Here is a 14145-nt window from a genome sequence, read left to right on the forward strand (position 1 = left end):
CATGCTTAAAGTGGTTGCAAACTCTAAAAAAAACAATGCTAGCTCATTATGAATTACCTGAGATTGATACCTCCGCAGCGGTCCTTGTTCACCGCTCTGGCGGCCGACATCGCTGCCGGGGGTTACTTCCGGGTATCGCAGCTCCGGCACTGTGATTGGCTGGAGCCGCGATGATGTCACTTGTGCATACATGCGGGAGCCGCCAGTAAGGGCACAGTCTAACTGAAGCAACGGCATGTATGTGTATGTGCCGTTGCTTCAGTTTGCTTAAGTGCGCATGTGCCGATGACGATGACGTCGGTACATGCAAATACAGAGGATATCTCCTAAACTATGCAGGTTTAGGAGATATCCAGTGTAGCTACAGGTTAGCCTAATTATAGGCTTGCCTGTAGTAAAAAGTGGTTGTAAAGGGTTTACAACCACTTTAAGCAGACAGTCATAGACTGGAGACACATTACAAGACACAAGGCTGCTAAAGATAACTAATACAGCCCCTTTTACAAATCTGTTCTTCAACATTTAGGCTCTCTACGGCCCTACTTTAAAATTATTTGTGCCATATTTGATACTTCTCTTGGAAAGATCCATTTATGAGGAAAAAAATTTAAAAAGAGACAACGCAGAAAAAAATAACATCGTTTAAAACAGTGGTCATCAACTCTGTCCTCAGGCCCCACTAACAGGCCAGGTTTTATGTATTACTTTGGGGAGATGCAGACTAGAATACTGCAATCTCTGAGCAGCAAATAATATCACCTGTGATGTATTTCAGTTATCTTGCAAACCTGGCCTGTTAGTGGGCCCTGAGGACAGGGTTGATGACCACTGGTTTATAGAGAATTAAACCAACACATTTAACTTTTAATAGTCTAAAGAATCTTTTAATTGATTGTCCTGAGCAAGAATTTAGGTATGGAAAACATATACTATCATCTGCAGGGGCCCTGAGGGTCATACAATTCGGGCATTCTGGCTTAAGGACCGTATACACATTCGGCCCGTGTGTACGGCAGCTGGCTTCTGTCAGAGGGGCATGACCGAAAAAGATCTGCCGATCGACATCCGAACAGCGCTCTCAAACAATGGCTAAGAGCGCTGACCAGAGTGTTCTGGCAGGATGGGGGAGTCCCCCCCTGTCAGAACACAATAGCTCAGCGGGAAAATCACTATACTAACATTGGATTCTTAGTACAGGATCTCCTCCCGAGCTCTTCAGTTTTTTTTATTCAGCCCTTTACGCTCACATTCCAAACCTGTACAATGAATAGGATTCAACCTAAATTGGTCCTTCTGAGTGTATGACTGCTGATAGGACCTTGATGAGAATATTAGATTACAATCTGCACCTGGAGGATGGACTCATTTTAAAGGTTCTATATACAGGCATACCCTGCTTTAAGTACACTCACTTTATTTACACTCGCGAGTATGGACATACCTGCCAGTGTACGTAAAGTGCCTCGAAAGTACAGACATTCCAATGCCACGCAGCCGCAGCATGGCGCGGAAGAGGCGGAGCTGCCGCCTGGAGTTGTCGCTATTACTAGAGGCCGCAAGTGAAGAGACAAAGTCCTGCCAGCCAGCCCAGAGTTGCCCGCCAACCATTCCCGCCATCCAGCCCAGAGTTGCTGCCTAAACGTAAGTGGATTATTGCACAGTACTGTACAGCACTATAAACTTCAATCCCTGACCCCCCCCACTACAGCCCATGGCCCTCCACTATAGGCCCTGATCCCCCCACTACAGCCCATGGCCCTCCACTATAGGCCCTGATCCCCCCACTACAGACCTTGACCATCCAGAAGTGAAATAAGGGATTGCTTCACTTTAAGTACATTTTCGTTTCACATACATGCTCTGGTCCCACTGTGTACTTAAAAGTGGGGTATGCCTGTATAGAGAAAAGCAAAATCAGTAGTTGCTCGTTCACAGTAGTCCACATACTAAAATTCTACAAGCTGGTATCCATTGTGTAGATGCGGTAAGAGGCATTATTGCAAACTGTTGGTGCTATATAAATATAATATATAATATAAAAATAATAATTATTACAAAGCATCACATTGTTTATATACTTTCTTGTTGAGCCCATGTTAATCTGGGCAGATGAATGCAGCTCAATGCAAAGCCCTAATATGTAAATTCAGAAAATAAATAATAAAACATTTTTTTTTGTAGTGACCGATGTATTAAGGGGCACAAAAGGTTGCTGAGTGTTTGCAATTACCATTTTATAATGGCATTTGCACCATTAAGTATTAGAATTCAAGATCTGTGTTCCAGTTTTTAGTTGTAATATTGTATGATGGATGACATTGAGAGAATTTGGAGCGGGAACACTTTATATTAATGCTTGCAATAAACAAATTAAAGACTCATTTATTGTAGGGATATATTAATTTACTATACAAAATTCTGCTGATAGAAATAATTGAAAATATGCTAGTAACTTCAGAATAATTAATCTCCAAGCCATTAGCACAAGATCATATTTTTAATCCATCTCTTGTGCTATACTGTGCTTAGGCGGAAGAACTTTAGAATTTTTCTATTAAGCAAAAACATCTTGGTTTGATGTACTACATTTTTCACTTTTTCTTGTTTTTGAATAACATATATTCCCTGTCTCAGTTAAGTAAGGCAGACCTGATAAAGTAGGTGAGGTTAGACATTTTTTGTGTAAAACGAGGCAACTGCAGCCTAGATGGATCAGGGGTGGAAATAATTTAGTAAAAGGATAAAAGGTGTGGATATCGCCACTGGCAATAATTGCATGAAAAACCAAACATGCTTGGTTATACCAAAGTTGATTGATCAATGAATTTGGGTACAATCAACCTGCTCATACACTGTTCAACTCTCAGCCAGTCCCTGCTGAACCAACCAAGATTCGAACCGTCAATAGTTAGCTTTTCTGGACAGCTTTACAGTCAACTGCAGCAGCCCAGTAAGATCATATGGAAATACTGACTTCTGGTATTTACTGTATGGCAGCACTTAGGTACTCCACATTGCATTATAGGAGGTGAGGGAGGGGGCCTGTGCTGCATTTACTGGAAATCCAATGCCCCGTACACACAATTGGATTTTCCGACAACAAATGTTGTGAGCTTGTTGGCTGAAAGTCCGACCGCGTGTGTATGCTCCATCAAACATTTGCTGTCAGACTTTCCGTCAACAAATGTTGGCTAGCAGGTTCTCAAATTTTCCGCCAACAAAACTTTGTTGTCGGAATTTCCGATCGTGTGTACACAAGTCCGATGCACAAAAGTTCACGCATGCTCGGAATCAAGCAGAAGGAGCCGCACTGGCTATTGAACTTCCTTTTTCTCGGCTTGTCATACGTCTTGTATGTCACCACGTTCCCACGTTCGTAATTGTTGGCCAACATTTGTGTGACCGTGTGTATGCAAGACAAGTTGGAGCCAACAACCTTCAAACAAAATTCCACGGTTTTGTTGTCGGAAAGTCCGATCTTGTGTACGGGGCATAAGGCTACTTTCACACTGCAGGCATTTTTCAGGCAATTCAGCACTAAAAATAGCACCTATAAAGCGCCTGAAAAATGCCTCTCATGCCAGCCCAGTGTGAAAGCCAGAGTGCTTTCACACTGGGGCGGTGCGCTTGCGGGACGTTCCAAAAAGTCCTGCAAGCAGCATCTTTGGGGCGGTTTGGGAGCAATGTATACAGCGCTCCTAAACCGCCCCTGCCCATTGGAATGAATGGGCAGTGCTTCCAAAGCATCTGAAAAGCGCTTCGGAAGTGCCTTCACATGGGCGGTTTTAACCTTTTCTTCGGTCGCTAGCGGGGGTTAAAAGCACTTGTTACAACCAAGGTATACAGAATCCCATCTATGAATGCATGACGCATCGAACCTTGAAGAAGATGGGCTACAGCAGCGGAAGACCACACCGGGTGCCACTCCTGTCAGCTAAGAACAGGAAACTGAGGCTACAATTTGCACAGATTTACTAAAATTGGACAATAGAAGATTGGAAAAATATTGCCTAGTCTGATGAGTTTCGATTTCAGCTGCGACATTCAGATGGTCGGGTCAGAATTTGGCGTAAACAACATGAAAGCATGGATCCATCCTGCTTTATATCATCACTTCAGGCTGGTAGTGATGGTGTAATGGTGGGGGAGATATTTTCTTGGCACACTTTGGTCCCCTTAGTACCAATTGAGCATCGTTTAAATGCCACGGCCTACCTGAGTATTGTTGCTGACCATGTCCATCCCTTTATGACTACAGTGTACCCATCTTCTGATGGCTCCTTCCAGCAGCATAATGCTCCATGTCACAAAGCTCAAATCATCTCACTACGGGTTTCTTGAACATGACAATGAGGTCACTGTACTCCAATGGCCTCCACAGTCACCAGATCTCAATCCAATAGAGCACCTTTGTGATGTGGCGGAATGGGAGATTTGTATCATGGATGTGCAGCCCACAAATCTGCAGCAACTGCGTGATGTTATCATGTCAATATGTACCAACATCTCTGAGGAATATTTCCAACACCTTGTTGAATCTATGCCACGAAGAATGAAGGCAGTTCTGAAGGCAAAAAGGGGTTCAACCCAGTACTGGCGAGGTGTACCTAATAAATTGGGTGGTGAGTGTGAGAAGGGTGAGAAATACGTATTTTATTTCTTGTACCTCCATCAGTGAATCCTCTTCCTTGTTCTCTGACACTCATGGTATGAGGATGAGCACTCAAGAACAATTGGTCCTGCATTGTACTGCAACTGGTCAAACAGTTAAGTGAAGTGACTTCAGGAACCAGTCATGAAAATGGGCAATTAACCCTTGTAGGAACCCCTCCAAGGATTGACTTTGTTCTCTCTGGAGTTCAGCTTTAGGTAATAATTGGCACATAATCATTACATTGTAGTGGTTTACAGAATTACGTTTTTTTAGGAAAGATGGCACTGCCTTTAAAACTATTTGTATACAACATACTAGCACTGCAAAGGTTAAACTACAGCTGCTTATTAATCCCGATTTGACTATTAAGAGCCAAAATGTCCCTTTTGTCTAGCACAGTTATGAGAATCAGAAGTGACAAGTAGAGCCGTATACTTACGGTAAGTACAGGACACTTACGCATTTGTTTGCTCTCTTTTGGCAGCTGCATCTTGATAGTCTGGCTGCTTCCTTCAAGGACAAAGACAAAACTCTTCACTTCCTTATCAAAGTCCTTGAATTAAATTAATAAAATATATAATGAATTAGCCATCAAATGCTATTAGAAAAAATACATAGCAGAACAGATCAAAGAAGACTCTCTTTTTTCATCTTCCTAGAATACTAGACATTAATCCCACAGTGGTCCTGTAACAGATGATGAAGTACATTCTTGGTCTTAAAAAACAGAATGACATGTCATTGCTTCCATCAAAAATCCAAACATCAAGAGTTTCATTTGTTATTTTAGAATAGTGGGAGGAGCCATGCAAGTACCTCTGTTATGCCCTGCTAATCAAGTGTGCATCCACGTTCACTGGCCTATAGCACAGATACATTCATAACCACATGCCGACCAGCGCACGACGATATACGTCAGCACAATGGCACGGCTGGGCAAATGGGCATACAGGTACATCCCTTTTAAATCACAGCATTGTGGGTGCACGCGCGCTGCGTACTCTGTGACCGCAGGTCCTGCAGACTTGATGTCCGCCAGGGGCCCGCAATCATGTCACGGAGCGGCAGAACGGGGAGATGCCTATGTAAATAAGGCATTTCCCTGTTCTGCCTAGCAACATGACAGGGTTCTACTGCTCCCTGTCATCGGGAGCAGTGATCTCTGTCATGTTCTAGTGAGGCAATCCCTCCCCCCACAGTTAGAATCACTCCCTAGGACACACTTAACCCCTTGATCGCCCCCTAGTGTTTAACCCCTTCCCTGCCAGTGTCATTTATACAGTAATCAGTGCATTTTTATAGCACTGATCACTGTATAAATGACAATGGTCCCAAAGTAGTGTCAAAAGTGTCCGATCTGTCCGCCATAATGTCGCAGTCACGATAAAAATCGAAGATCGCCGACATTACTAATTAAAAAAAAAATAATAAAAATGCCATAAATCTATCCCCTATTTTGTAGACGCTATAACTTTTGCACAAACCAATCAATATACGCTTATTGCGATTTTTTTTACCAAAAATATGTAGAAGAATACATATCGGCCTAAACTGAGAAATAATTTATATATATATATATATATATATATATATATATATATATATATATTTTTTTTTTTGGGGGGGGGGATATTTATTATAGCAAAAAATAAAAAATATTGCTTTTTTTTTTAAAAAAATTGTCGCTCTTTTTTTGTTTATAGCGCAAGAAATAGAAACCTCAGAGGTGATCAAATACCACCAAAAGAAAGCTCTATTTGTGGGGAAAAAAATTTTGTTTTTGTGCAACGTCGCACGAACGACCGCACAATTGTCAGTTAAAGCGACGCAGAGCCGAATCGCAAAAAGTGCTCTGGTCAGGAAGGGGGTAAATTCTTCCGGGGCTGAAGTGGTTAAAGTGTATAATTTTGGATAGAGATGGTAATAATTGCAGCCATGATGACCAACACACAACTGGCTCTCTGGGGGCAGCCTGCCATGCCCTGGGTCTGCCATCTGCTGGGCATCATGAGGGGCCCGTGCAAGCGTTAACCACATTCTGGGTGCTAAAATTCTCTCTGCTTTTCAGTACCCAGCACTGAAATTAAGATATTACTGTCAGGTGGAATGATTTCCACCTGGGAATGCAAAACAAGTATAGTTCCAGCTTGCTAAGTCAGCATTGTGTATTTATTTGTGTTAAACAAACTTTATTGCTCATCCAGCAAATTTACAAAGCCAGAGTATTTGCTCATCACTCTCCCGGATCCTATATTCTTCAACCAATGGGTTTCTCTCACTTGAGCTTAGTCATGAGGGAACCCCCAGCCTCACTTTGGAGAGAGGGAGCAGTATGGTAGTATGTGATCAAGTAACTACTGATCACCAATGCTGGGAGGGTTGAATTTCACTGCCACCATACTGGCCACCAATGGGAATTAAAAAAAAAAAAAATTTCCCCTGACCACCAAAGGGGGTTGTTAGGTAAGGCCCCTTTCACATGGGCTTTTCGATCAGGTCCGCCTGTCAGTTTTTCAGGCGGTCCTGATCGGATGTTTCATTCACCCCTATAGAGTGGCAGATGTCAGCGGTGACATGTCTGGTGATATCAGCAGATATCCAGTCCGATCCTGTCCATGAAATCCAGACGGATGGAGACCCTATTTTCCGTCCGTCTGGCTCATCGGATGAAAATGGACAGGTGGTCCGTTTTCATCCAATCGCCATATAGAGGAGAACGGGTCTCTGACAGGTACATCTCTGAACAGTGAGCGGAGACGGACATGTCATCCGCCTGCTCAGCGGGGATCAGCAGAGCGTTTCCCCACAGAGCAAAGCAGAGTCTGCTGAGCAGACCGCCCGTGTGAGGAGCCTAACACTGCCACTGACCACCAATGTTAAGGGGTTTAATAGTACTGTTACTGACACCAGTATGGGGGGCTATTATTGCGATCACCGACACCAATGCTGGGGGGTTTATTTTGTCCACACTGTTGCTAGGGGGTGTTAATGTGGTTATGTGTACATATACTGTGGGAAGTTCTTTTCCATCAACCAATACTAGTACATTGACACCAATGGTGACTCAACATTTTCGAGTATTGAGTTTTGGAGCTCATTTTCAAGTTGTTGCAAGGCACCTCAGTGCATGAAAACACACTACCATTGATGTCATACATCCCAGGAGTCTTCGGGAGGAGAAGAGGGGGTTTCTCAGCTAAGCACACCCTCCTGCCTGCATGTCTGAACTAAGGGCAGATGGATTCCAGGAAGCAAATACTATGTGAATCATCTGCATTTACTAAAGATGGCTAAATGGGGGGGGGGGGGGGGGGTTCAAAGTGATTTCTTAGGATAATGAAGCATTGAGACATGGATGGGTGGGGAAGTTTACTTTGAATATTAAAAGTGAATTAAATAGCGTTTTTTGTTTGTGGTGCTTAGATGCAGTGTGGTTCCACTTTAAGTTGTCCACCATTGGATTGGAGAGATTTCCCTCACTTAATGATTCACTGACAATGGTTTCACTGGGCAGGAAGTGAGGGAAAATCCCCAATAGCAACACGGACAGAAGTGTATATATTAGTCACTTTCCCCTCCTAAAAAATTGGTCTGAGCTGAGAATTTACACACCTGGGTGATTCATCCTACTAGCATGTGGTTAAATCCTAATGAGTTTTAGGTGGAATTACACTTTAGTTTAAATGGAGCAAATTGATTCTGAGCACTCAAAATAAGTTCATAGCAGTCCTCAATGGTTTTTGGGCACACCCTGGTAAAAGTAAATTTGACAAACACCAGGACCTTTCAGACTTCCAGTCCAGGCCTGTGGAAACAGGATAGCCATCCCTGGATAAAACAGGAAACAAAGGTCACTCTCTTTTTCACATGTGCTTATCTTACTCTTTAGGCTCACAGTGGAAATAGGAGAGTAAAGATGGGCTTGGGCGTGTTTGGATCAAACCCAACATAAAGCCGGAACTGTACATCGCCAATCATAGGCAGCGTACGTATGTGCAGCTGCTGGTCGGGAAATGCCTCACTACCTATGATTGGGGTGTGGAAGAGAAATTGCAGCTCAAAGGCTCCAGACCTGTTGAAGACACCCGCCCTATACGATCTTGCAGGTGCTGGATCTGCTCAAATTAGGAAGGAAGGAAAAAGGAAAAATCCTGGACGGCCGCACACCGCTGAAGGCATCTTTATTGAAAGATTAAAATCCAAAAACAGTCATATCTGAAGCATAGAAAACAGGAAAGAACAGCTAACGCGTTTCACATCACAAACATTGCAATACTCCCAACGCACACGTACCTTCACAAACGGCTGTATCTTAAATTGGGTGCTGAAATGACCAACGGCTGGAACCGACTGCAATCATGAGAAGGAAGTGTCACCAGCACACCAGGATCTCCAAAATTGGGTCCAGAATTTGAATCACATAGTATCAAAAAAACAAATAGAAGCAACGTTTCGGAGCCACGCAGGACCCCTTCATCAGGTCACATGCCTGATGAAGGGGTTCTGCATGGCCCTGAAACGTCACTTCTATTTATTTTTTTGATACTATGTGATTCAAATTTTGGAGATCCTGGTGTGCTGGTGACACTTCCTTCTCATGATCACATCACAAACAGATGCCAGCTATGACTAAGCATCTGATTGTGATGTGAAACGCGTTACGTGTTTTTCCCTGTTTTCTATGCTTCAGGTATGACTGTTTTTGGATTTTAACCTATGATTGGGGTGTGCAGTGATGGCTTCCTGGCGGGTTTGATCCATACACGCCCGAGCCCATCCCTATAGGAGAGATAACCATATGCACACTCAGTAATGTGGTTCACTGATACTACACCGACTGACTGATTTAGAAAGAATTGACTTACTTTCCAGATAGCTGACTGGTTTCCAGAGAGTTTCCATTTAGCCACTGGATCTTTACCTTGGGCACTGAAGATTTCAACAAACACTCCCCCCTAAAAGATAATAGAAGAAGACAGCTGATGAAATGAAAAGGTAATAACATTAAATTACAAAATGGCTTGTGTAGCGATTTTATATACTATAATAATTTTTTAACTAAAGTAACATTTTCATTTAATTCATGAAGTCTTGAGTATGAGAGCATTCCATCAGCAATGTCTTCAACTGCTGTTTGTTCAGACAAGATAGGAAACTTTAATGTGTTTAGCCTTCAGGATTGTTCCATAACCAAGTGAAAGCAGAATTGTTACATTAAAAATACAGAAAACCATCAGAACCAAATATGTTTTAATTCACTATAGCTGCATCAGTCACATTTGAACACTGGCTGGTTGATGCAGCAGGTAAGTGGCTTAGATGGTTGCTAGAGTTATTTTTTAAACCCCTCTTGCCCAGCCCAGAGGTCTTTAGGTCCTGGGTGCAGGTTGGTGTAGACTGCCCAAACACATGACCACTGTGATTGGCTTTCAAAGTGGTCACATGATCAGGAGTCTGCCCCACTGGTTTACAATCATTACTACAGACCAGGAGCTATCTATGACAGATCAGCCATTGTGCTGAGGGGACATAATGAGTGAAACCTTGGCCATCCATGGGTATATATGTGCAGTAAATGGGCATTGAAGCCCACCCTCTTTGCCTCTGCACATATGAGTTACATGGGTGGCAAGCACAACTAAGTGGTAGTACTGGCTGCACATCAAAAGCAATTTAGTGGCTGCGTTTACTTGTTAGCTAGGATTGTTTCTATTCTTCAGGCAGATACAGGTATAAACAATACACCAATTAAAGTGTTACTAAACCCAGCACCTTGCTTTCACTATATCTGGTCTCCCACAGTACACAGAACATAGAAACACAATTATTTTAGTAAATATAAACTGCTAAATACCTTTTCTCATCAGCAGTATATAGCAGTTTTGTGACTTCTATCAGTGTCCGTCCAAGTGCTGGTTAAAGCTTGTAGGAGGAGTTTTCTTTCTCCTCTGACTGTCCTATGAGGCTGCATGACCCCCTCTGTCTGGACAGTGCTGATTGGCCCTGTGCTGATCACATGCACCCTCCCAAAAAAATAAACAAAAATAAAAAACCATCCAGCAATATACACAAAACTAAGCACAGAGTATGTGCAGAGTGAATTCAAGGCTTGGGGACAGTGTAAGGATCAGAGAAGACAGGCTCAAACAGCCTTTTTACACAATGCGGAAGATAAACCTCTTAGGGTCCACAGTAAGTATGACAAGCATGCTTTACTGCCTATACAGACTGATTTTACTGTTGTAGGTTTAGTAACACTTTAATACAGGTTTGTATTCAGTAAAGGGAGCAAAGGGATGAACTTCTCAGTCTGTTGCTTTTTTGCTGTCCAAAAATAGCTGCCTGGCAGGGCTGCGTTAAGAATAGGGATGAGCTGCTGGTTCAATCTGAACCCAAATTTGGGACGAATTTTGATTGTTTGGAGGTTGAAGACGGCTGAACTAAATTGGCATTTGGCCAAGCTGAACCTCCAGCAGCAGCAAGAAGTTATACATTTATAATATATTACTACCATTGCTAAATATGACAGCTTCCCCTCTGGCTGGTCCCGGCTGACAGAGGAATGTGAACAAAGGGACAGGGATTGTGGTAAATAAGGAAAAATGGTGTCGGACCCTCCCCAATATTAATACCAGACCCTTTTAGATCTGGTAAGGATTTTAGGGGAATGCCAAATGAGGTTTGGTTTAAAGGGATTGTAAACCCTCAAGGTTTTTCACCTCGATGCATATACATTAAGGTGAAAAACCTCCTGTGATGCAGCAGCCCCCCCAGAGCCCCCCTTTTACTTACCTGAACCCCATCTTTCCAGCGACAGGGACGAGCACACCAGCTCAAGCCGGTGTCTCGGGTCCTGATTGGATAGATTTATAGCAGCGCAACCATTGGCTCCCACTGCTGTCAATTAAATCCAATGACGTGGGAGCCGAGTCCTGCTGTCTGTGTCAATAGACGCAGCAGAAGGACACAGGAGCACACCCACATGAGTGCCCCGAGGGAGAGCGGCTCTCCAACAGGGCACTCGAGAAGAGGAGGAGAGCTAGGAGCGCCGCTGAGGGACCCCAGAAGAGGAGGATTGGGGCCACTCTGTGCAAAACCAACTGCACAGAGGAGGTAAGTATGAAATGTTTTTTTTTTTTTAACCGCTTGCCGACCAGTGCACGCCGATGTACATCGGCAGAATGGCGATGGTAGGCAAAAGGGCGTACAGGTACGTCCCCTTTAAGAAGCGGTGTCGCGGATGAGCACCCGCCACGGTCTCCGTGACCGCGGGTCCCGCGGATTTCATGTCCGCCGGGTGCCCGCGATCGTGTCACCGAAACGAAGAACAGTTAGAATCACTCCCTACACTTAACCCTTTCACTGCCCCCTAGTGGTTAACTCCTTCACTGCCAGTGACATTTACACAGTAATCAATGCATTTTTATAGCATTGATCGCTGTATAAATGACAATGGTCCCAAAATAGTATGAAAAACATCCGATGTGTCAGCTATAATGTCACGGTCCCGATAAAAATTTCAGATCGCCGCCATTACTAATAAAAAAAAATTAAAAATAAAAATGCCATAAACTATCCCCTATTTTGTAGATGTTATAAATTTTACGCAAACCAATAAATATACGCTTTTTGCGATTTATTTTACCAAAAATATGTAGAATACATATCGGCTGAAACTGAGGAAAAAACATTTTTTTTATATATTTTTGGGGGATATTTATTATAGGAAAAAGTAAAAAATATTGCGTTTTTTTTTCAAAATTGTCGCTCTTTTTTTTGTTTATAGCGCAAAAAATAAAAACCGCAGAGGCGATCAAATACCACCAAAAGGAAGCTCTATTTGTGGGAAAAAAAGGACGTCAATTTTGTTTGGGTACAACGTCGCACGACCACACAATTGTCAGTTAAAGCGACGCAGTGCCGAATCGCAAAAAGTGCTCCAGTCACGATAGGGGAAAATCCTCCGGGGCTGAAGTGGTTAAACAAACCTTTACATATCCTTTAATATGAATTGGGTGGTGGGGCCACATGCAAAAAAAAAAACATAGGCCCCCAAATCTACACCAGTTCTTGATCTGAGCATGCAGCTTGGCTGGCCAGCAAAAGGGGGTGTGCATGCCATGCGCCCCCCTCTTTCCCTGAACCATACCAGGCCACATGATCACACATATGTTGAATTTAAGATATAACATTAGCAGTGCTTTATGAATATATTTACCCCTAAGTATCAATATGTTCCAAATGTCCAATTATAGAAATGTTCAATTATAGAACATAAAATAGTCCATCCATGTGGTTCATGTACAGCATAAATCCAATCAGGGTTCGTCACCACATCTCGTGAGACCTCTCCCCTATGGTAGTGAACTCACCAGAAATCCTCAGAAAATGTGCCTGTATTACAATCTATGCTCTGCATCAGGAGGCGTGCTTCCATTAGATAAAAGTAGATCAAGGCTTATCATAGACCCATATAGACCTCCATAGGATCACCGTGAGTTTGCAGAGCTCAGCAGGCATGTGGTTGGTTGAAGCAGAGTTCTTGAAGGAAGTACAGCTGTCAGACTTCAGGCTGGAACATAAACATCAGCAGCTTCCAGAAGTGGCAAGATGGCTGCAGCTCCAAACAGCACCTCTCTCGGCTTAACAAAGAATTTTTTTGAAGTCAGCAATCAACAGTTCTACTCACACGTCCTGGTTTTGGCCACACCAGGCCACATGTCCTCAGCATGTGGGGGTACCTTGCTGGGAAGGACCCCCAGGAAAAGAATTGTGTCCCCATGCTGATGAGGACAAGGACCTATTTCACACAATCCTGACCCAGAGTTTGTGGGGGTCTGTGGGTGGAATCTGAAAGCCCTCTTTAACAAGAAGGACCCAGATAACAGCCTCTCTATGTGAATCACTAAGAGGTACCCCTAACTCATGCACAAAAACATAAAAAGTAAACAAACACACTGACACAGTTTTTTATAAGGCCTATATTAAAAAAAACAACAATAACAAAATATAATACCCACAATGTAAATTCACTGTCGATCACATTATCCAGAGATGCAGATCCAAGTCAATCACGATGAATGATGGCAACCGCCAACCCGCCAAAAGAAAAAATCCACCAACAACCGACATGATCTGGACCCAACTATTAATCGACATGAAAGCTCCAGATTTCTGCTGCTAAGAGTAAGCAAAGGGGTGGGCCTCCCAGGTGACGTTATCCACCAAATACAGGCAGCCAAATTTGATTAGTGATGCCATGATCATCTAGTAGAGCAAACCGGCATATGCAAAAAAAATAGAAATCTTTTATCACATTGTCCATATGCTATACTTGTGTCTACGATAGCACAAACCTATACCGGAGTACAGCCGAGCACAGCCCTTCATGCCAATGAGGCTGCATGCAGCACCTGGGCAATACGTTGTACGGACTTAGTTGCCCATATACAAGAGCCCTAGCAGTGCCTCTTTAAATTCTGTCACAACTA

General features: G+C 43.2%; 1 protein-coding gene across 1 annotated transcript in view; it reads right to left on the bottom strand.

Annotated features, from left to right (window-relative positions):
• The window catches only part of CFAP20DC (CFAP20 domain containing), a 556698-nt gene that overhangs the window by 507447 nt on the left and 35106 nt on the right, over positions 1-14145 (bottom strand). The window contains exons 3-4 of the mRNA XM_073592150.1: positions 9520-9609; positions 5114-5207 (exon numbers count right to left, since the gene is read on the bottom strand). Of these exons, the coding sequence (XP_073448251.1) occupies positions 5114-5207; positions 9520-9609 (184 nt within the window). The remainder of the gene's footprint in view (positions 1-5113; positions 5208-9519; positions 9610-14145) is intronic.

The sequence above is a fragment of the Aquarana catesbeiana genome, linkage group LG07 (genome assembly GCF_042186555.1).
Source record: "Aquarana catesbeiana isolate 2022-GZ linkage group LG07, ASM4218655v1, whole genome shotgun sequence".
In the NCBI taxonomy this organism is placed as follows: Eukaryota; Metazoa; Chordata; class Amphibia; order Anura; family Ranidae; genus Aquarana; species Aquarana catesbeiana.